Raw genomic sequence first — 25,353 nt, forward strand, 5'->3', positions numbered from 1 at the left:
TTCTTGTACTTTGACCTCTTTACAATCAGAACTACTTAAAAAAGCACAAGCACGACCTGTTCTCTTGCTTCTGGGCCTTTTCATGAGCTGTTGCTATAGATCTTAAAGGAAAGAAAGTAGGAGGTGGGAAGCAAGAGCGACTAGTTATCCCTTTAACCTCTGTCCCACGGTAGTACATTTCTCACCCCCCTGCCACACACACACACACACACACACAAACACATGGCATTCATGCAACTCATCACTCACATGGAGCACATGTCATCAACACTGAAAATACACAAAGCAGACATACCACTAACCTAACACACTCACACTTTATAACACACTTACACACAAAGGGCAGACAGATGGTCAGCAATCTGTACCCCACACAGCTGTTTTCTCACGTCTGTGTCCCCCTGTCAGCCGCCATGGGCACCAAGGGCAGTGGGTTCCAACTCACTGGGCTCTACAGTTTGGCTCCAAATGGATTTTTCAGCTCCTTATTCCAAGCCTACCCAAGAAGTGTCCTCACACGATAGAAACCTTTTAGGAGACCTACAGTACAGTCCTGGGAGCTCTGCTCTTGGGGATACAACCGCAGCATCCTAGAAAGATGAGCAAACAGCAGACTGCCAGTTCACTGCTGTGCCCTCACACTGATGTCCAGGACACTGAAGGAGCAGGGAGAAGGGGAGCTTAGGCATAGGAAGCTAAGAAGACTTAATCATGGATGGGTAAGCAAGCTCCCACAACCTCATCCTATCCTTTCTTACAGGGAGAGGGACTGTTTCCTGTCCCTTCTGTTAGGGGCCTAATGGATTTAGATTTTGCTCTCCTGACTTTTGCTAAGGCTATAACAGTTTTTTTTCCCCACTACATCCTACTCCCACACCCTTGCCCCTAGTATTCCCACCACTGCTCTTCTTTAGTCTCTGGCCATTATGGCTTCTGAAGCAGGGCCAGGGGAGACACTTGGGAGTGCCTAAGATGTCCAGCTCTAGGCACATGTACCAATACATGCAAGTCCAGTTCTGGCCATGGGATGGTACTTTAGAAAAATGGGAAAAAAACCTCACAAAAAACAGTCTTGTATCTGGCCCTGGTTCAATTCTTCAAAGTGAAGATGACATTTCTGGTAAGCAGTTACAATTAGATTTTTAGAGCCCTGGGTTTTCAAATGTTCACATGCAGGATTAAGGAAGATAATTTAAAATGTTTAATTCTGCCTGATTAGCTAGTAAATGAGGTGATCTGCTGATGTGGAAATAATGTAATAGAGTTAATAAGGCCCCCCGGCATGACAGATGTCTTGTGCCTTGTCGATCAGTCTCCTCAGCAATTACCTTGTCCTCTGTCCTTTTTTACTTTTTTTTTTTATAGTCAATGAACTTTGTTTTGTCATCTTCATCTTTTATGGCAGCCAGAGTCTGCAGAGTTTGCACAGACATCATGCCCATTTATTAGTATCATTCCTAAGGTGAAGATGACTATCTCAGAGCTCATTTGGATGTAGGTTTTCTTTCTTCTATGATGCTGATTTCATTTAGCCTCTGTAACTTTTTTTGGGGGGGACCTGGCCTTTCTATGACTGGAGGTAAAACAATCAAAGGGTATGTTTTAAAATGGGAAACTGGGTAATTATTTTGTTTGCAAATCATTAAAAAAGAGCATTTGTACCTGAGATTGAGTCTCTCCGTTGGCATACTCAATGTGGCACTGAAGTACTGAAAGGCATCCTGTAGCTTCTAGTACCCCGAGAACACGGGGGGTCAGCAAGGCTGCATGTGTGCATGCTAAGTCACTTCAGTCGTGTCCGACCCTTTGCAACACTATGGACTATATAGCCCACCAGGCTCCTCTGTCTATGGGATTCTCAGGCAAGAATACTGGAATGGGTTGCCATGCCCTCCTCCAGGGGATCTTCTTGACCCAGGGATCAAACTCACATCTCTTATGTCTCCTGCCTTGGTAGACAAGTTCTTTATTCCGAGTGCCACTGGGGAAGCCACTCAGTGAGGCTAAGTGACTTACTACTTTCCCAGTAGGAGCTGGAACTCTTTCCTTATTTCAGGAGGACCAAGCATTGTACTGAGCACTGGGATGTTAAGAGTCAGACACATGGGCAGGCAGACCTAGAACCAGTTCCTGACTCTTCCGACTAACGAGCTGGATGACTCTGGGCAAGTTGTTTACCTTCGGGAGTATAACTTTCTTCTCTCTAAAGTGGCATCAGCCCATCTTGCAGGGTTGTTCTCAACATGTGAGAAAATGCACAAGGAGTGCAGCACAATGCCTGGCCTAAAGTAGCACTCCGCTTTTCATTATTAGTCAAAGGGTCCTCATGTTCCCAAGAATCTGCAAGAACCAAGGGACTTCAGAGGCTGAAGACACCTCCGAGATTGCCCACTCCAAACACACCATGTTTGGATGCACCACCTGGACCCCAAGCATAGTGAGTCATTCCCCCAAACTGTCTGCTAGTCACTGGGTAAATGAGGATGAGAACCCAGGACTTCACCTGCCCCTAGCTACTGGGACCAGTGATTCCAGTTAACCCATAGGTAATCCTCTTGAGATATTTCATTAAAAAGGTGTTTTACACTGACCCTAAATTTAGGGTTAGTTAGTTTGCTTCAGCTTATTTTTTCCTCACAGAACAGCTGACCTTTTGAGATTCAATCTCGGTCACATCTGAAGCATGCTCATTTGCTTTCTTGTGCCAGTTGACTTGGGTCAGTTCGGTTTAGTTCAGTTGCTCAGTCGTGTCTGACTCTTTGCGACCCCATGAACTGCAGCACGTCAGGCCTCCCTGTCCATCACCAACTTCCGGAGTTCACCCAAACTCATGTCCATTGAGTCGGCGATGCCATCTAACTATCTCATCCTCTGTCGTCCCCTTCTCCTGCCTTCAATCTTTCCCAGCATCAGGGTCTTTTCAAATGAGTCAGCTCTTTGCATCAGGTGGCCAAAATATTGGAGTTTCAGCTTCAACATCAGTCCTTCCAATGAACACCCAGGACTGATTTCCTTTAGGATGGACTGGTTGGATCTCCCTGCAGTCTAAGGGACTCTCAAGAGTCTTCTCCAGCACCACAGTTCAAAAGCATCAATTCTTCTGCGCTCAGCTTTCTTTATAGTCCAACTCTCACATCCATACATGACTATTGGAAAAACCATAGTCTTGACTAGACAGACCTTTGTTGACAAAGTAATGTTTCTGCTTTTCAATATGCTGTCTAGGTTGGTCATAACTTTCCTTCCAAGGATAAGTGTCTTTTAATTTCATGGCCGCAATCACCATCTGCAGTGATTTTGGAGCCCCCAAAAATAAAGTCAGCCACTGTTTCCCCATGTATTTGCTATGAAGTGATGGGACTGGATGCCATGATCTTTGTTTTCTGAATGTTGAGCTTTAAGCCAACTTTTTCACTCTCTTCTTTCACCTTCATCAAGAGGCTCTTTAGCTCTTCTTCACTTTCTGCCATAAGGGTGGTGTCATCTGCATATCCGAGGTTATTGATATTTCTCCCAGCAATCTTGATTTCCAGCTTGTGCTTCATCCAGCCCAGCGTTTCTCATGATGTACTCTACATAGAAGTTAAATAAGCAGGGTGACAATATACAGCCTTGACGTACTCCTTTTCCTATTTGGAACCTGTCTGTTGTTCCATGTCCAGTTCTAACTGTTGCTTCCTGACCTGCATACAGGTTTCTCAAGAGGCAGGTCAGGTGGTCTGGTATTCCCATCTCTTTCAGAATTTTCCACAGTTTATTGTGATCCACATAGTCAATGGGTCACCATAACATAAAACCACAGTCCAGGTGGCTTAAACAACAGAAGTGTATTCCCCACAGTTCTGGAGGCTACAAGTCCAAGGTCAAGGTGCCAGGAGATAAGTTTCATTCTGAGGCCTCTTTTCCTGGCAGGCAGGAGGCTGCCACCTTGCTATGTGCTCACATGACCACTGTGAATGCACACACAGGAGAGTGAGCTCTCTGGTGTCTCTTCTTATAAGGGCAGTAATCCTACTAGGATCAGGGTTCCACCCTTATAATCTCATTTAATCTTAACTGCCTCCTTATAGGCTCTATCTCTAAATATAGTCACTTTGGGGGCAAGGGCTTCAACATATAAATTTTGGAGGAAGCACAATTCAGTCCAAAGGCTTGTATTACATATGCTCCTCCATCTCTCATGAACCCTTCCATTTAGGTTGGTTTCTTTTTTTCTTTCTTTTTTTGCCATACCATGGTGGCATGTGGGATCTTAGTTCCCCACTGAGGGGTTTGAACCTGTGCCCCTTGCACTGGAAGCGTGGAGTCTTAACCACTGGACCACCAGGGAAGTCCCTCAGGTCCGTTTCAAATAGAAGGTGCACGAACAGTGAAGTCCATGAACTAGTTAGTACCTCAACTGAGGCATCTCTTATGGCCTGGCCCCTTTTACAGCTCCTCCAGGTCATCCATTAGCCAAAGACCAAGAGATGTGGTAAAGCCAAAGTCTGGATCATTCATTCTGATATCAGTTGTGAGAATGAGGGTTAAAGAGTTAAGCTGAGATATATAAGCAGACTCATTCAGAAAGAAAACCTGAACATGAGTGAAGTTTCTCTGAAGATCTGCTGTGCATTTGAGTGACAAACAGGCACAGTGCAGCTCTGACATTTATTCTGATATTTCCAAAGGAAACTGTATAAAATAACATGTTTTTGACGGAAATTGTTTCTTTAGAAAGATTAAGGAAAAAACTGTCAAAAGTGTGTAGTGAAATATCCAGATTTATGGAGGCTCAAGTACAATGGATCTGAAGGACATGCAAATCTACATGTCCATATATAATCAGGACTATCCATTCAGAGGTCATCCTAAATCAAGGGCTACTCAACCTACACATAGAGACTTGGGAATGCATGAGAGGTTCCTTATGAGACTGGGAGTGAACTGTGGTCCCTTTGTGAGAACAATGCCCAGTTTGCCTCTTGAGAAATATTACCTATCTTACTTGCTAGATGTGGCTCCAAATAGGTTTTTTGCTATGTCTGAAAGTCATATTTATTCCAAATTTCAAAGTAATACATTAAAAATACAGGTTTATGGAAAAATTGCAAACAAGTAAGAATGTGGAGTAGAACATAGAAGTCCTCCTTTATAACACTTTCCTATCCTTCAGTTTATTCCCTTTCCCATGAGTAATGGAAAACAGTTTGGTGTTTTATCTTTTTCATTTTTATATTTCTTTTAAATTATACTTATGGATAGCTAGAGTTATTTTTAAATCAACGGCACCATACTATATCATTTGACCTTCTTCTTCTGATGATTATGTAAACCTGTCTAGTCAATTTTTTGGTTATAGCAAACAAAGCTAAAATAAACATTCTAGGACAAATATTTATATATGTGATCAATCCTGTAGGACAGATTCTTAGAAGGAAATATACTGGTTTAAAGGCAAAACATGTTTTAAAAATTGCTATTGTCAAATTGCCTTCCAAAAACATTCTGTGAATTTATACTCCCACCAGAATTACATGAGAGCATGTGCTTTCCAATTTATTTGGATGTTGACATTAGCAATTTTTTATTTTTTGTGACCTAATGGGCAGTGAAGGGAATCTCACTGTTATTTTGATTTGCATATTCCTGATTTCTTGTGGGGTTGAACAGTGTCTAATTTCTTTTTCTTTTGTATTTCTTCTTCAGTGAATTGTCTATTTACATTATTCTAAAGAAATGTTTGATTTTTTTGAGTTGTAGAGCCTTTGCATAATAACACATTCACATTTGCTGTTAACAGATATTCAAAATTATGCATAGAAAAATCTGGATGGATTTATACTAAAATGTTACAGTGGTTACATCTAAGTGGTAGGATCATGAATATCAGACTTTCTTTTTTATACCTCTCTATGTTGTTTGTTCTTTTCTCCTCTTGAACACTAAGCATGTATTAATTTCAGAAAGTGGAAAAAAGTGTGATTGGGGGGTAAAGGTGATGAAGGCTCTCAAGGCAATTCTAAAAGAGCATTTCCCAAGGTACTCTGAGTATTGGCAGTATCAATATAGATGTAATTCACCTAAGGTCAAAATTTGAAAGAAATAACAGTCATTTCTTAAATAATAAATTGATAGTTAAAGTTAGCCTTATTATTTTATAGTAACCTCTTTAGCACCCAAGATCCTGTCATTCAGGATGTCATTCATTCATTACCTACTGTATTTTATGGCCCAACCCTTTCCAAAGTATTGGCAATCAACAGTGAGGGGCACGCAAACATTTTGGCTCTAACAGAAGTTTCTGGACAGAAATGTGCAAAGTCTCTATTGAAGGTCAAAATGGCTACTAAGCTTCAAAGACCCCTTAGAAACTCTACCAATTATTAACAAGTGCAAAGAATGTACATGTTGATCAGAAAGAAGGAGGTGGGAGAACGAAAGGGTTGCTAGCGAAACACAGTTCAAAGAGCATCACAAAAACTGCCACTGGCGGGGCCACATGAGACTGGTGAGTCCCCAGTCCTCTCAGCAAGACTGTGGCTCAGGAGGAAACAGAACCTAAATCTGCTGGAGTTGAGAAACACCTCCTGAGAGCACCTAAATTCAGTGGTCCTAATTATATCTGACAAATGGCCGGGTGGCTGGGGATGGGAAGCAGATGGAAACTGGGGGCAAGGTCACACCAAGATGGAAATAATGATCTTTCCGTTGTTGGATTTTCAAAGACTGAACTACCATTCTGGATGACATCTCAGAAGTGGGTCAATGGGAACCTATGCTTGAGAGCTGAATAAGCCTGTGCTTGGATGGCTGAAGGCCAGACCCCAGGATGAGGGCAATATACCAAGGAGGTTACCTTAGAAAGCTGTGGGTAGCCCACCGGCCCCAGCAATCTCCCCACCCTCATGAACTGGCTTCCAGATCAATTTTAACAGAAACAATTCCACTTCCTACTGGTACAGTCTCCAGTTTGGAGCTGATTCTCCAGCCCTGTATTGTCCCTTGGGGATATCCTAGCTGGGCTGATGCTGTCTAATGCCTCATCAACAACTGTGAATACCACAGGACTCAAATGGATAGAAAGAAAGAGGAATAAAAAATAGGGAAGATGAATCCCTCATCTCACTGGCTTCTGATTTTTCTCAGCTTACTTATATACCCTGAATTATGATGATTTATTATAAAGCGAGTGATTATTGAAAAGACAGATTTAGCCTATGGGCTGAATTCTTAAAATTAAGAGTGTCAATGTAGCTTCTAGGACTCAACCATTTACACATGGCAACTTGTAAATCAGGAATTTTACAGAGTCGACAGAACAAGGATAATTAATGTTACAGTATGTTATTTCACACGGTCACAATAATCCTACAGTATCACCATGCTTATATGTGTGTAACTCTGACAGTGGAGTGAGTGTTCAGTGCAGTCATGAACACAAGAAATCAAGCTCCTGACCTTCAGGTTGGAAGGACCTGAGCGAGGACATGAGTGCCAGAGATGGGAAAAGAGACACATCTGTCACGTCTTCCAAACTGAGCTGAGGACATCTGCAGCTATTGCCACCCTCTCACTCTAGTACAACGGGAAAAACGGATTAAAAATAGAAGCGATACATCCAACTATTAACATTGAGGCAAAACCGAACATAGCCTGCAGAGGCCTGGTGTAGAGGGGGCGATGGCTCCTTCTAGGGCTGGCTGGCTCCAGTGGACAACGTGCCTACTAACTAAAGAGGTTTCCACCATCCATGCCATTCCTGATGTACTGAGTTCCCCCCAAGATTTCCTGAGATATGACTGGAAAATAAAAAAGTTGGCTATATTTAGGTTGCACAGCAGGAGTTTTTGCTAAGGTGTAATGGATGAGGAGGAGGAGAAAAGGGAGGAGGTTACAAACTGCCTGAGAGCCAGTAATACCCTCCTGACATGAAAGTGAAGGAGCCCATTTGTTCAGAAGAAAATGCCTCCCTGGGAGTTCCTCACCTCACCAGGTGAATTAGCTCATCTTTACCAGGCTTATGAAGAAGCTGAACAGTTGTGTGCAGAACAAGCAAGAGGTTTAATAATGAAAGTGCTGGATGAGAGGAGAAAGACAGCATACAAAAGCCTGAGGGAGATTCTACGCCCAGAAAATAACTACCCTTGTTTCCTGTGGCACCTCCGTTGCTCGGGGTTGAGGAGGGGGATGTTGAGTGCCCATTCAGTAGATTTAGTAGAGCAATTAAGTGAAAAATTCTTTATCACAAGAGTATCCATTAGTGAAGTAGCTTTTTGTTATTTTTGTCTGTTCTTTGTTTTCTCAATTGAGAGATAAATACACACACCATAAAATTCACCCTTAAAAAGTGCACAATTCAGTGATTTTGAGTATATCCGCAGGGTTGTGCAACCATCAGCACTATCTAATTCTAGGACATTTTTTATCACCCCCAAGAGGAACCCCTATGCCCATTAGCAGTCACTCCCCTTTCTCCCCCATCTAGTAACTGTCAATTCACTTTCTGTTTCAACAGATTTACCTACTCTGGATATCTCATATAAATTAAAGTGAATTTATATGAAGGCTACAATATGTAGCCTTTTATGCCTACCTTCTTTCACTTAGTATAATGTTTCAGATGTTTATCCATGCCATAGCATGTATCAGGATTCCTTTCTTTGGCTGAATAATATTCTGTCATATATGTCCACCACAATTTGTTTATCCATTTATATCAGTTGATGAAATTTGGTTTGTTTCCAATTTTGGTCTTTTATGAATAATGCTGTGTGAACACTTGTAGATAAGGTTCTGTGTAATATAAATTTTTATCTCTTTTGGCTATATACCTGGAAGGAGAATTGCTGAGTCTGTTGTAATTCTAAATTTAACTTTTTGAAGCACTTCCATAGCGTTTTCCAAAGTGGCTACATCATCTTGCATTCCTGCAGGCAATGTTTGAGGCTTCTGATTTCTCACATCTTAGTCCAGAGTTGCTATTATCTGTTTTTGATTATGGCCATCCTAGTGAGTGTGAAATGGTACCTCATTGTGTTTTGCCATTAAAAAAAAAAATCCAAGCCATCCATATACATAGTGGATGTACGGTAAAAGACAAAGCTTAAAGTGTAAATGCCCCATTCCTCTCCACTCTCATGTCTATGAAGGAAATACTTTAAATTCTTTTATTGCTTTCCTCTGTTTTTATCTTCTATTTCTTGGAGTGTTTATACTCTGTGGTTTTTTTTAAAAAAATCTGTTTTAGATATTATCTGTTGAATTCTAGCTAAGGAAGATAAGCATTTAGTTCTCTTATCTTCCCTGATATGCACGCAAATACACACTCACTTTATCTTTCCATTTTCACGATATGATCATAATCTCCATGTTTGGTTAATTAATTATTGTTTCATCCTCAAATTCTGCAAGAGAGCTAAAAATCTCTGGGCATATTCAAACACACTGGATAGTTCGATATTCCACTATTTCTTTCTTTTTCCTTGTTTCTTTTTTGTTTCTGGAAGACATTCCTTCCAGAATGGAAGAGCCCTCCAAGCTCCTGCTCTAATCTGGACTGACTGAGGATGGGGTTTCTGCATAGCTACTGTCCTGGAACATTTCTTCATTGTCACTGACTTCTCTCTCTCTCTCTTTTTAATTAGTTTATTTTTTAATTGAAGGATAATTGCTTTACAGAATTTTGTTGTTTTCTGTCAAACCTCAACATGAATCAGCCATAGGTATATCCTCTCCCTTTTGAACCTCCTTCCACCTCCCTCACCAAACCCACTCCTCTAGATTGATACAGAGCCTCTGTTTGAGTTTTCTGAGGCATACAGCAAATTCCTGTTGGCTCTCTATTTTACATATGGTAATGTAAGTTTCCATGTTACTCTCTCCATACATCTCACCCTCTCCTCCCCTCTCCTCATGTCCATAAGTCTGTTCTCTATGTCTGTTTCTCTATTGCTGCCCTGCAAATAAATTCTTCAGTACCAAGTTGCATCACCTGTTTCCTGGACCCTATATCTTCCTCGGTCTTAGTTTTATCCCAGTTTACACCAGCATATCTTTCAGTATCTTTATTCCTCTGTCCCTCCATTACTATCTTCCTTTGTGCTTAATAGATATTTTCTAGTGTACCATTTAACTATCTTGATTTTTTCTTTTTTTTGTTCTTAGTAATTGTAGTTAGTTGGTGATTCCAATTAACAACTTAACCTAGTTTAGATTAATATTAACTTAATTTCAGGAGCATACAAAGCTATTTATGGATGCTTTCATGTTACCACGATAGTGCTGAGTGGTTGTAACAAAGCATGTATGCATATGGCATATAAAGCCTAAAACTCTACCATCTGGCCCTTCACAGAAAAAACTTGTCAATCCTGATCCAGCACCCTGATCTTCCTGATCCCATCTTCTCTCTCTTGCCTCCAAGTATTAAGTAATCTGTTCTCTCTAAACTGTCATTGCCTCTCACCTTTCCTGAACCTTAAGAATTAACTGCAGGAGCTCAGAAACCAAACGAAAGGGCACAAGACGATATCAGTCAAGTGTGAAAGCCTCCTTGGTGCACACGGCTGCACGTAAGATGCTCAAAGTTATTATCCACCCTGATCCGTGAAAGCCAATCCTTCAACGTGAAATTACTGAGCATTATTACTATTGATTCCAATTTGAACATTTCCAAGGCTAGTTTCTCCAATCAGTCCTATACCCAAGCAGTGCATTTCCACATGAATGTTCTGTGGTGGGCGCAGGTGGCTTTCCCTGATCAGTATCCACTTCCCATCCTCTGAAAAGAGCTCTTTGATTTTTATTTGACATCGGGGATGGGATCATGATGTGAGACAGTGCGGGAAGGGGGCTGCCAGGGACTACCACCCAGAGGGTGCCGGTCTGAGCTCAAAGCCCACCACAAGGCAAGCAGAGCTGACAGGGGAAGGGTGAACAAGTGAGTCCTGAGGACACGGTTTAGTCTCTGCGTTCTGCCGTACCTTTGAATGTTCTACTTATGTGCACCAGATACAACCCTTGTTTGGAATTAAGTCATTTAGGTTGTATTTCTGGTTGGTAACTATGAGCAAAAGGAGTTGTGACTGACACAGATGCTGAAAGCAGAGGCTGAGCCACTTCTCGGCAGCCACAGAGGTTCGACAGCTTCACAAGGACCCTTCATTTTATTTTCAGCAAAAGAGAACAAACTCTTCTGCTCTAGTTCAGGACCTAGAATCAGTTCAGTTCAGTCGCTCAGTCGTGTCCGACTCTTTGCGACCCCATGAATCGCAGCACGCCAGGCCTTCCTGTCCATCACCAACTCCCGGAGTTCACCCAGACTCACGTCCATCAAGTCAGTGATGCCATCCAGCCATCTCATCCTCTGTTGTCCCCTTCTCCTCCTGCCCCCAATTCCTCCCAGCATCAGAGTCTTTTCCAATGAGTCAACTCTTGGCATGAGGTGGCCAAAGTACTGGAGTTTCAGCTTTAGCATCATTTCTTCCAAAGAAATCCCAGGGCTGACCTCCTTCAGAATGGACTGGTTGGATCTCCTTGCAGTCCAAGGGACTCTCAAGAGTCTTTTCCAACACCACACTTCAAAAGCATCAATTCTTCGGCCCTCAGCCTTCTTCACAGTCCAACTCTCACATCCATACATGACCACAGGAAAAACCATAGCCTTGAATAGTTTTAGTCTAATGGAGGACTTCCCTGTTGGCTCAGATGGTAAAGTGTCTGTCTATAACGCGGGAGACCTGGGTTCGATCCCTGGGTCGGGAAAATCCCCTGGAGAAGGAAATGGCAACCCACTCCAGTATTCTTGCCTGGAAAATTCCATAGAAGGAGGAGCCTGATAGGCTACAGTCCATGGGATCTCTAAGAGTCAGACACGACTGAGCAACTTCATTTACTCAATGGAGGACTGAGTTCAGAACTAATAAGGAGTCTCTCAAATGCAAGTTACTGTCTTTCTCAACAAAGCAGAAAAATGAGTGGTTTCAGAAATAAGTAAATATGACGAGAATAACACTGCCAAGTATAGTTTATCAGATTCCTGATAAAGCACATTTTAAAAAGCATTCAGGGGAGGAGGAGCCAAGATGGCGGAGGAGTAGGACAGGGAGAACACTTTCTCCCCCACAAATTCATCAAAAGAGCATTTAAACGTCGAGTAAATTCCACAAAACAACTTCTGAATGCCGGCAGAGGACATCAGGCACCCAGAAAAGCAATCCAACTCTTCGAAAGGAGGTAGGAAAAAATATAAAAGACAAAAAAAGAGACAAAAGAGGGAGGGACGGAGCTCCGTCCCGGGAAGGGAGTCTTAAAAAGAGAGAAGTTTCCAAACACCAGGAAACCTTCTCACTGCCGAATCTGTGCCGAGCTTTGGAAGCACAGAGGGCAACGTAACAGGAAGAAAAAATAAATAAACAATTAAAACTCGAAGATTGCGAGTCCTACGGTAACTCCCCCAGTGGAGAAGCAGCGCAGACGCCTGCAGGCGCCATTAACAAGCGGGGGCTGGGCAGGGAGGCGCAGCGCGGGCTGCATCACTTAGAGTAAGAATCTGGCCTGAATACCCTGAGCACTATCTGAGCGAAATAATTTGGGCTAACAAACCAGACTGTGGGATATCTACTACGCGAAAAGCCAGCCCCAACCTAAGACCGCCAGGCCCGTGCACGGAACAAAGAATTGAACAGAGATAGCCGGCTGCAGACCTTCCCCCTCCGGTGATAGGCAGCCAGAGCCGGAAGGGGGCAATCGCAGCCCCAGAGAGACATTATCTATAAAACTGTAAGCAGGCTTCTTTGCTAACTAAAACTTCTTGGGGGTCTGGACGGTTAACATCTGCCTAAGAAGGTGCGCCGGTTTTGCGCCCAGATAACCGAGTGGCGGGGAGGCGATAAGTCGCAGCATTGGCGCTCGCCAAACACCTCATCACTTGAGCTGCTCGGACCTGGGAAGAGCACAATACTCAGGCCCAACTGAGTCTGCGCCTCTGAGGACTATCCGAGTGCCTGAACCTGAGCGGCTTGGACCTGGGAGGTACATGCAACCCAGGGCCAGCCTTGGATTGTTCCCGGCGGAACAACCTAGAGCCCGAGCAGTGTGGGCAGGGAGGCTACACGTGCAGTGAGCGGGGGCAGACCCAGTGTGGCTGAGGCACTGCGAGCGCACGCCAGTGTTATTTGCTTGCAGCATCCCTCCCTCCCTCCCCACAGCGCGACTGAACAAAGAGAAGAAATACAGTTCCACCCATCAGAACACTGACACAAGCTTCCCTAACCAGGAAACCTTGACAAGCCACCTGTACAAACCCACACACAGTGAGGAATAGCCACAATAAAGAGAACTCCACAAACTGCCAGAATACAGAAAGGACACCCCATACTCAGCAATTTAAACAAGATGAAGAGACAGAGGAATAGCCAGCAGATAAAGGAACAGGATAAATGCCCACCAAACCAAACAAAAGAGGAAGAGATAGGGAATCTACCTGATAAAGAATTCCGAATAATGATAGTGAAATTGATCCAAAATCTAGAAATTAAAATGGAATCACAGATAAATAGCTTGGAGACAAGGATTGAGAAGATGCAAGAAAGGTTTAACAAGGACCTAGAAGAAATAAAAAAGAGTCAATATACAATGAATAATGCAATAAATGAAATTAAAAACACTCTGGAGGCAACAAATAGTAGAATAACAGAGGCAGAAGATAGGATTAGTGAATTAGAAGATAGAATGGTAGAAATAAATGAATCAGAGAGAATAAAAGAAAAACGAATTAAAAGAAATGAGGACAATCTCAGAGACCTCCAGGACAATATTAAACGCTACAACATTCGAATCATAGGGGTTCCAGAAGAAGAAGACAAAAAGAAAGACCATGAGAAAATACTTGAGGAGATAATAGTTGAAAACTTCCCTAAACTGGGGAAGGAAATAATCACCCAAGTCCAAGAAACCCAGAGAATCCCAAACAGGATAAACCCAAGGCGAAACACCCCAAGACACATATTACTCAAATTAACAAAGATCAAACACAAAGAACAAATATTAAAAGCAGCAAGGGAAAAACAACAAATAACACACAAGGGAATTCCCATAAGGATAACAGCTGATCTTTCAATAGAAACTCTTCAAGCCAGGAGGGAATGGCAAGACATACTTAAAATGATGAAAGAAAATAACCTACAGCCCAGATTATTGTACCCAGCAAGGATTTCATTCAAGTATGAAGGAGAAATCAAAAGCTTCTCAGATAAGCAAAAGCTGAGAGAATTCTGCACCACCAAACCAGCTCTACAACAAATACTAAAGGATATTCTCTAGACAGGAAACACAAAAATGGTGTATAAATTCGAACCCCAAACAATAAAGTAAATGGCAACGGGATCATACTTATCAGTAATTACCTTAAACGTAAATGGGTTGAATGCCCCAACCAAAAGACAAAGACTGGCTGAATGGATACAAAAACAAGACCCCTACATATGTTGTCTACAGGAGACCCACCTCAAAACAGGGGACACATACAGACTGAAAGTGAAGGGCTGGAAAAAGATTTTCCATGCAAATAGGGACCAAAAGAAAGCAGGAGTAGCAATACTCATATCAGATAAAATAGACTTTAAAACAAAGGCTGTGAAAAGAGACAAAGAAGGTCACTACATAATGATCAAAGGATCAATCCAAGAAGAAGATATAACAATTATAAATATATATGCACCCAACACGGGAGCACCGCAGTATGTAAGACAAATGCTAACAAGTATGAAAGGAGAAATTAACAATAACACAATAATAGTGGGAGACTTTAATACCCCACTCACACCTATGGATAGATCAACTAAACAGAAAATTAATAAGGAAACACAAACTTTAAACGATACAATAGACCAGTTAGACCTAATTGATATCTATAGGACATTTCATCCCAAAACAATGAATTTCACCTTTTTCTCAAGCGCACATGGAACCTTCTCCAGGATAGATCACATCCTGGGCCATAAAGCTAGCCTTGGTAAATTCAAAAAAATAGAAATCATTCCAAGCATCTTTTCTGACCACAATGCAGTAAGATTAGATCTCAATTACAGGAGAAAAACTATTAAAAATTCCAACATATGGAGGCTGAACAACACGCTGCTGAATAACAAACAAATCACAGAAGAAATCAAAAAAGAAATCAAAATTTGCATAGAAACGAATGAAAATGAAAACACAACAACCCAAAACCTGTGGGACACAGTAAAAGCAGTCCTAAGGGGAAAGTTCATAGCAATACAGGCACACCTCAAGAAACAAGAAAAAAGTCAAATAAATAACCTAACTCTACACCTCAAACAACTAGAAAAGGAAGAAATGAAGAACCCCAGGGTTAGTAGAAGGAAAGAAATCTTAAAAATTAGAGCAGAAATAAATGCAAAAGAAACAAAAGAGACCATAGCAAAAATCAACAAAGCCAAAAGCTGGTTCTTTGAAAGGATAAATAAAATTGACAAACCATTAGCCAGACTCATCAAGAAACAAAGGGAGAAAAATCAAATCAATAAAATTAGAAATGACAGTGGAGAGATCACAACAGACAACATAGAAATACAAAGGATCATAAGAGACTATTATCAACAATTATATGCCAATAAAATGGACAACGAGGAAGAAATGGACAAATTCTTAGAAAAGTACAACTTTCCAAAACTCGACCAGGAAGAAATAGAAAACCTTAACAGACCCATCACAAGCATGGAAATTGAAACTGTAATCAAAAATCTTCCAGCAAACAAAAGCCCAGGTCCAGACGGCTTCACAGCTGAATTCTACCAAAAATTTAGAGAAGAGCTAACACCTATCCTGCTTAAACTCTTCCAGAAAATTGCAGAGGAAGGTAAACTTCCAAACTCATTCTATGAGGCCACCATCACCCTAATACCAAAACCTGACAAAGATGCCACAAAAAAAGAAAACTATAGGCCAATATCACTGATGAACATAGATGCAAAAATCCTAAACAAAATTCTAGCAATCAGAATCCAACAACACATTAAAAAGATCATACACCATGACCAAGTGGGCTTTATCCCAGGGATGCAAGGATTCTTCAATATCCGCAAATCAATCAATGTAATACACCACATTAACAAATTGAAAAACAAAAACCATATGATTATCTCAATAGATGCAGAGAAAGCCTTTGACAAAATTCAACACCCATTTATGATAAAAACTCTCCAGAAAGCAGGAATAGAAGGAACATACCTCAACATAATAAAAGCTATATATGACAAACCCACAGCAAACATTATCCTCAGTGGTGAAAAATTGAAAGCATTTCCTCTAAAGTCAGGAACAAGACAAGGGTGCCCACTTTCACCATTACTATTCAACATAGTTTTGGAAGTTTTGGCTACAGCAATCAGAGCAGAAAAAGAAATAAAAGGAATCCAAATTGGAAAAGAAGAAGTAAAACTCTCACTATTTGCAGATGACATGATCCTCTACATAGAAAACCCTAAAGACTCCACCAGAAAATTACTAGAACTAATCAATGATTATAGTAAAGTTGCAGGATATAAAATCAACACACAGAAATCCCTTGCATTCCTATACACTAATAATGAGAAAACAGAAAGAGAAATTAAGGAAACAATTCCATTCACCATTGCAACGAAGAGAATAAAATACTTAGGAATATATCTACCTAAAGAAACTAAAGACCTATATATAGAAAACTATAAAACACTGGTGAAAGAAATCAAAGAGGACACTAATAGATGGAGAAATATACCATGTTCATGGATTGGAAGAATCAATATAGTGAAAATGAGTATACTACCCAAAGCAATTTATAGATTCAATGCAATCCCTATCAAGCTACCAACAGAATTCTTCACAGAGCTAGAACAAATAATTTCACAATTTGTATGGAAATACAAAAAACCTCGAATAGCCAAAGTGATCTTGAGAAAGAAAAATGGAACTGGAGGAATCAACCTACCTGACTTCAGGCTCTACTACAAAGCCACAGTTATCAAGACAGTATGGTACTGGCACAAAGACAGAAATATAGATCAATGGAACAAAATAGAAAGCCCAGAGATAAATCCACGCACATATGGACACCTTATCTTTGACAAAGGAGGCAAGAATATACAGTGGATTAAAGACAATCTCTTTAACAAGTGGTGCTGGGAAATCTGGTCAACCACTTGTAAAACAATGAAACTAGAACACTTTCTAACACCATATACAAAAATAAACTCAAAATGGATTAAAGATCTCAACATAAGACCAGAAACTATAAAACTCCTAGAGGAGAACATAGGCAAAACACTCTCTGACATACATCACAGCAGGATCCTCTATGACCCACCTCCCAGAATATTGGAAATAAAAGCAAAAATAAACAAATGGGACCTAATTAAACTTAAAAGCTTCTGCACATCAAAGGAAACTATTAGCAAGGTGAAAAGACAGCCTTCAGAATGGGAGAAAATAATAGCAAATGAAGCAACCGACAAACAACTAATCTCAAAAATATACAAGCAACTCCTACAGCTCAACTCCAGAAAAATAAATGACCCAATCAAAAAATGGGCCAAAGATCTAAATAGACATTTCTCCAAAGAAGACATACAGATGGCTAACAAACACTTGAAAAGATGTTCAACATCACTCTTTATCAGAGAAATGCAAATCAAAACCACTATGAGGTACCATTTCACACCAGTCAGAATGGCTGCGATCCAAAAGTCTACAAATAATAAATGCTGGAGAGGGTGTGGAGAAAAGGGAACCCTCTTACACTGTTGGTGGGAATGCAAATTAGTACAGCCACTATGGAGAACAGTGTGGAGATTCCTTAAAAAACTGGAAATAGAACTGCCTTATGATCCAGCAATCCCACTGCTGGGCATACACACTGAGGAAACCAGAAGGGAAAGAGACACGTGTACCCCAATGTTCATCGCAGCACTGTTTATAATAGCCAGGACATGGAAGCAACCTAGATGTCCATCAGCAGATGAATGGATAAGAAAGCTGTGGTACATATACACAATGGAGTATTACTCAGCCATTAAAAAGAATACATTTGAATCAGTTCTAATGAGGTGGATGAAACTGGAGACTATTATACAGAGTGAAGTAAGCCAGAAGGAAAAACATAAATACAGTATACTAACGCATGTATATGGAATTTAGAAAGATGGTAACGATAACCCTGTGTACGAGACAGCAAAAGAGACACTGATGTATAGAACAGTCTTATGGACTCTGTGGGAGAGGGTGGGAAGATTTGGGAGAATGTCATTGAAACATGTGAAATGTCATGTATGAAACGAGATGCCAGTCCAGGTTCAGTGCACGATGCTGGATGCTTGGGGCTGGTGCGCTGGGAAGGCCCAGGGGGATGGTATGGGGAGGTTGGGAGGGAGGAGGGTTCAGGATGGGGAGCATGTGATTTTTTTTAAAAAAATAAAATTAAAAAAAAAAAAAAAGCATTCAGGATGTAATTTTATGTAATAGAAGTACTCCTTGCACTTATGTATTTCAATGCATATTTGTATCTAAAACTTTATCAAATGCCCATAAGCTTCTTTTTTGATAAATGACCCACATTTTAAAGTCTTTCCTAAGCAACGAAATAAACAAACATACTGTATAAATATAATAAAACATACAATATATAATATAATAAATTAAATATATTATCTAGTGTATATATATATAATACAATAGTAACTAGTGCTCCTTGCTATTTCATTCTAGGCAAGAGGCTTGTAAGATCCGGCAGTGTGCTTATTGTTTAAAAATCTGGCCCCATGAGGGCAGAGACTCTGTCTTGTACATCACTATATGCTGCTAAGTCACTTTAGTCGTGTCCAACTCCGTGCGATCCCATAGACAGCAGCCCACCAGGCTCCCCCATCCCTGGGATTCTCCAGGCAAGAACACTGGAGTGGGTTGCCATTTCCTTCTCCAATGATGAAAGTGAAAAGTGAAAGCAAAGCCGCTCAGTCGTGTCCAACTCGCAGTGACCCCAGGGACTGCAGCACCAGGCTCCTCCGTCCATGGGATTTTCCAGGCAAGAGTACTGGAGTGGGGTGCCATTGCCTTCTCCACATCACTATATATATGCATGTAATACATGACTGGCATATAGCAGGTATTCAATCAAGGCTTATTCAATGAATGAATGAATAAAGGTAATATGGGTATAATTCTACTGATATTCCAGTTTTATGGAGGAAACTGATTCAGAGAGGCTAAGGGACTTGTATAAAGTCCCACAGTGGGCTAGAGAGGGTTAAGATACAGTTCTCCAACCTGATTGATTGTTCTTCTCTTCCAACATATTACCTCTTAGGGCCTGTACCGCATGATCCAAAAATTCAGGTGCAGTATCTTAGTTACTAAATGATGATTTTCAAAGGCCAAAAGGATTCTGAAATTGAAAAACCTACCGTAGTATCCACAGCCTTGACCTTCTCTGTGGGAATGTGCTTTGGGACAGGTTCTGTCTGTGACAGCATCACACATCCTTCAGCACCTAAGGTGATGATTACGACCTGACAGCCCCTTTCCAGGAGCACCAACGCAGCCCTCCCAGCATCTGTGGGGCTGCAGACCTCAAGGCCGGTCAGAATCTCAGCCTGAAATACACAAAAGAGAAATGAAACAGTGTTGAGAATAAGTGACTGGGTCCACTTCTAGATTAGATCTGTTTTTCTAGGAGATGTCTCCCTTCTTTTTCATAACAACCAAGGTCATGGCAAACACTGGTGGATACTGGCTCAGGAAATAAATAATAACAGTGACAACAAAAAAACTATGAAAGATGTTCCTGGAACAACTGGGAAAATTTAAATGTGGCTTGAATATTAGATGATAGTATAGAATTACTGATAATTTTCCTAGGTGTGATAATAGTATTGTGGTTCCTCTTAGGAGATGCAAGCTGAAGTGTTCAGGGTTGAGGGATCATGTCTGCAGCTTACTCTCAAATAATTCAACCAAAACAAAAATAAATACACACAGGGGAGAGGGGAAGCCAATGGAGCAAAATGGTAACAACTGATTAGGTGGAGAGGATATGAGTATTCATTGCCCATTTAGCTTTTCCTTATTTATGATGATTTTCATAATAAAGAGTTAGAAAGAAGGGAAGGGGGGAGGGAGGAAAAGAAGGAAGCAAGGGGCCACTGCCAATTATTTTCGATGTAAATCATATCCATAACTTTCACACCTAAATCCTTTTAGTCCTCTCTTGGGCCATAATGCCTTTTTCATATTACTAGTTTGCAAACCATTCATTTCTTCTGTTTGTTTTGCTTGAGAAGATGGAAGCAGAGTAGGAGAGGCTCTGATATATAGCAGAAAAAGTAATGCACTGACATTCAGAGACCTCCACTGCTCACTCACTCTGGAAACTTCTCCAAGTCACATAAAATCTGTAAAATGTGGGGCTTGGACAGAATCAGTAGTTTCTCCCAGAATATAAACAAGTCTCTAGCTGAAGTAGGGGTGAAGGGCTGCAGTCCTGCTTCCTTGCCCGGCCAGCATCTCCAAGGAACCTTTATGGTTTTGAGATAAGCAGCTGAAAGTACACTGGACTAGATGAATCATGTGATGCTTTTTGACTTAAAAAGTTTATAGCCAGATTCTGTCTTTTCTGTGTTACAGTTTAATCATATGCCATATTTACTTAAGAGTGGGTCTGTCCCTTCCTGTGCTTACTCCAAATGTGCCCAGATTAACCCTTCTTGCTGCCTATAAATCATCTCAGTGTCTGCTCATTCTTGGTGTCAGTTTTCCCAAGAGCACGGGTTTTACTAACCTCACCATGTACCCCCCAGCTTGATCTTTTCCATAGACCCTTTTAGTCTGAGTGGTTATACTATGAGGCCACTTTCCTTTTTCTTTTTATAAAAAAGAAGGTTTGCATTATTCTTCATTACTGGGATCACTTATGTACATTGAGCTGGATGGTTCACTTTCAGAAACACTGATTTCTTGTGGTTTTTAAAAAACCTTTTAAACAGCTATTCTTTAATGAAAAAATCTTGAACATGAAAAATAATGCATAAACACTCATGTACATACCACCCACCTTTAATAAATTTTACTTAATTTTATTAAATTGTACTTAATTTGCTTCTAATATTTTTCTTTAAAAAAGTTAAATGATATCTTCCACATATATTATTTAGCAATGTAGGTTTCCTCTTAACATTTAAAAATTTGTGTTGATATATATAGCTTAAAAAAAAAAACTGCTCTGTATTCCATACTGCAAATATGCTACAGTTTAAACAAAATCTGTTCTCTTTTTCATGGACACTTTCATTTTTTTCCATTTTCCCCCTTTATAAGCAATGACGTATCGGATATTCTTGATATTTATGTGTAATCTTTTTTCCTCTAGCTGTTTAAAAATATTTTTATCTTTATTAAACCCCTTGATTTTATACAGTTCCAGTAAAATGTACATTAGTAGAAAGTTATATTTATTTACTTTATATGGTGCTTTTAATACACTTTTGATGTTTTGAGGGCTCATATCTTTTCTCAATTCTACAAAACACCCTGCAGTTTTTCCTCTAACAGAGTTTCTCTTCAGTTCCATTTTCGTCTTCCTTCAGTGCAGTTTGACACATGTTGAAGCCTCTCAATCTGTCCTTCATTTCTCTAATTTCCTCTTTAATAGTTAACTATTTTTCTTTCTGTACTATTTTCCAGGAGAATTGAGTTTTCTTCCTCCAGGTGAACTGATCAAGATTCTCTTTCAGTTTGCAAATTCTTCATCCCACTTTAATGTTTATCTTTCTATGAGTGCTTTAACATTTTTTTCAATGACTATTTTTTCATTTTCAAGACTTCTGATTGGTTGGTTTTCATATTCACATACCATCACTTCAATTCTGTTTTTCTTTCACAATTTCTTCTTTTTAAAAAAATTTTATTTTACATGTTTCAATGCCATTCAAAAAAACAAGAGAAAAAAAAAAAAAGAAAAAAAAATTTAATTGGAGGATAATTGCTTTACAGTGTTGTGCTGGTTTCTGCCAACAACAGTGTGAATCAGCCGCAAGTATACATTATGTTCCCTCCCTCTTGAACCGGCCTTCCATCCCACCCCATCTCACCTTTCTAGGCTGTCATACAGCGCCAGGTTGAGCTCCCTGTGTTCTCCTTTTTTAATGAATGAGAATCTTGATCATACTTAAAGTCTTTTTTGCACTGTTTTATTATTTGGATTTCATCTGGGGCAAATTCCTCTTCAGATTGTTGATTCTGCTGGATCTGTCGCAGCAGTACCTTTCTCCGTCTGTAGGCTCACTGCTCGCTGTGAGGTGGAGAGTCTGCAGATTTCACTCCCACTGGGTTTATCCCTGCCTTTCTAGTGGTTTAATGGCTACATCCACTAGGTCCCAGAGTGAGACGTTACATCGACAACAGGGAGTTCTTCTTCTGGGATTCTTGGTGATACTGTACTGCCTGTCCAATCTCTACATCATCAGTTGGCTTGGTTTTCTTTCTGATCTGAGGCAGTCTCTCTGTTCTCCTATCTCCACATGTTGGGAGCCTTCTACGTGTTCTTGGCATAGCAGCTTCCACCACTCTTTTTCCTTAGCAGGGAAGCCTTAGCCCAGCACTTCTGGTTTCCAGCCATGGGCACTGCTCCATGCTCCCATGAGTGGCACCCTTTCAGTGCCCATTACCCATCCAGCCACCAATGCCAGCTTCTGGGGCTGGAGTACAGCATACCCAGGGCTAAATGCTCTGTGATTCTGTTCCATTTCTGATTTGTAGAATTATTTATCTTGTTTTTGAGCTTGTAAGTATGTTTTCGTTGTCTCTTTTTATATTTATGAATCAGTGGTTTGTGTGTGGTGCACAAGGCGTATCTTAGGGCATGAATTTACATTGTTATCATGATTAGAAGTCATCCATGATAATGTTAAGTTAAAAAATTTTTTTTATTCCATTAAGTTTTTGAGGTCAATTTCCTTAAAGACCAGAGTTCAATTCATTTGTTCATTCATTCCATAAAGATTTACTAGGTACCAACTATGTTCCAAATATAATATAAAAGGTGAAAATTTCCAAAGATAACTATCAATATATTATCACATTGTATATGCTCTTTTCACACTGTGACAATGAAAATCTTCTGTTGAGAGGGTACCAGGGTGTACTTTCCTATGTCAATCATTAGAATGGGCTAGAAGAGACACTGTGTGACTTACAAAAGTCACATAAAAGCTACCATGTCTTCTGCTGGGCTCTTCCGCTCTCTCCTTCACCCTTCCTTAGGAGACTGGATCTAGTGGGAACCTAACTTCCATATTGTGAGGAAGCCCAGGCCACAAGGAGAAGCCATGTGTAAATGTTCTGGCCAACAGCCAGCATGTGAGTGAAAGAAGCTTTAGATGATTCCAGCCCTCAGTCTTTGAGTCTTCTAGCTGAGACCCCCAGATATTGCAGAGGAGAAACGAACCATGCTGTAACCTGTCTTATTTCCTGATGCACAGAAACCATGATGGACATAAATAGTTACTGTTGTTGTAAGTCACTGGATTTGGGGGTAATTGATTATGCAGCAATGATAGCCATTGGGATACAACAGTGAATAAGAGATGTCCATGCCCTTCCAGGAGAAGACGGAGGTATTGAATAAGGAATCTGAGCTGTGATGAGTGTTTGAAGAATAAACAGTGATGCTCTGTAAGTGTCTAACAGGGAAATCTCAACCAGTTTGGCAGTTGAGGTTAGTCTAACATCTTATTGTGAAATGGCCACTATCTCCCACAGTTTCTTTTTCCCAGCACAATGCTTGGCTGTGATGGTTGCTCAAAAATATTGCATAACCTACTGCGGCTTCTTGAAATTATTCTCCTTGTGGCAGTCTTCTTTCTTGTTTCCTTTATGTTCTTGAGAGATGAACTTAACCAAAAGGCAGATCAGGAAATCCTAAAAACCTTCATTCGGCCTTTGTACCAAGCGGAAAACTACTATTACAGTTTATTAATTATAAACTGTCTTTCTCTGTATGTTGCATTGTATAATACGTCTTGCCTCGCAATGGTGGGGGTGAGTGCTGGTCTAAAACTGTCTGGTCGATAAAAGGGAAAACATGGAAATTTTTTCCCTAAAATACTTCAGTGGCATGATATGAATCTATATAGACATTTTATGCAGATATATACATTATGACCCTGAGATGGACTGAGAGGGTGGTTCCCCAATGGAGTGGCCACCAAGGGCTTCCCATGGCATCAATGGAGAACCTGTGTCTGTCTACCAGTGCAGTCACAGGGTCTTCACAACAGAATGTAGCAGATGCTCCAGGGTTATATGTTAATTATTAAGAGCACTGCTTGATAAAATATAGGACTTTCAGTTAAACTTGAATTTCAGATAAACAACAAGTAATTTTATAGTATGTTTAGTATATTATTTCTTGTTTGTCTGAAATTCAAGTTTAACTGGGTGTCATATTTTTGTTTGCTCTCTCTGGCAGTTCTAATGGTAATTAGTCCATAGACTATGGAATGATTAAATAAGAAAATAGAACATGGGTATGACTCAGGGAATCCTTTTTCTTCTAGGACTGACTACTTTCCTTTTTTCTACATCCCAGTCAACCAAAAAAATCTGTTTTCATTATGCCCAAGAATTCACATGCATTAAAGTTCATGTGGTTAGTCCTGGATTCTTTGCTTTATCCACATACATGAAAGTCTTTTGGTCTCTCAAGGAATGAGCACAACCTTCCATCCTTACCTCACTTTCATTGCAGCAGAACACATCCGAGAGGGTGTAGAACTCGGGGTCCAGGTCAGCAATGGCAGGCGCTGGATTGAACAATGTTTTCACTACAAAGGAGTGAAAAGGGAGTTCCGTGGTTATCATTTTTAACATGGTGCATTTGTGAACATTCAGTAAGGGAACCCCCCGAGTACAACCATTTTCCCCAGCAGATTAAAAACATCAACTTAGTTATAGATGTAGAAAAGTTTGGATTGTCAATCTCTGTGATAGCCTAGTATCAATTCCTTCTTATGTCCATTTGGTCTGCTTTTTACTTTACAACATTTCAGCCCCAAGGGCAAGCATCAGTATTTACAACTAAGGTGGTAACAAAGTTCTGGCAAAGAGCAAGAAGAACATTAAAGAAGAATTTGAATGATGTGGCATGAAAGGACATGTGCAAATGTGAACATCCAGGCTGGTGAACATTTTTGCAGATTACTTTAAGCACTCAAGTCGCATGGCTAGTTCGTAAATGCATTTTCCAGGAAAAAAATAAAGACATGATAGAAAGGAAACAATGAACAGCTCAAAAATTTCCTGGTAAGGATAGTAAGTAGGAGGATC

At 40.4% G+C, this 25,353-nt stretch overlaps 2 protein-coding genes across 3 annotated transcripts in view; one reads left to right on the forward strand and one right to left on the reverse strand.

Moving 5' to 3' along the window:
* MRPL33 (mitochondrial ribosomal protein L33) overlaps positions 1 to 25,353 on the forward strand; it is a 61,234-nt gene that overhangs the window by 31,972 nt on the left and 3,909 nt on the right. The window lies entirely within an intron of this gene.
* Positions 1 to 25,353, reverse strand: part of RBKS (ribokinase) — a 101,195-nt gene that overhangs the window by 21,952 nt on the left and 53,890 nt on the right. For both annotated transcript variants that reach the window (XM_086326117.1, XM_086326116.1), the window contains 2 exons: positions 24,760 to 24,851; positions 19,437 to 19,625 (listed from right to left, as the gene is read on the reverse strand). In XM_086326117.1, coding sequence (XP_086182243.1) covers positions 19,437 to 19,625; positions 24,760 to 24,851 — 281 coding nt within the window. The remainder of the gene's footprint in view (positions 1 to 19,436; positions 19,626 to 24,759; positions 24,852 to 25,353) is intronic.

This window comes from Bos grunniens, chromosome 11 (assembly GCF_055505025.1).
Source record: "Bos grunniens cultivar Pamir isolate PY7600 chromosome 11, Bosgru_T2T1.0, whole genome shotgun sequence".
Classification (NCBI taxonomy): Eukaryota; Metazoa; Chordata; class Mammalia; order Artiodactyla; family Bovidae; genus Bos; species Bos grunniens.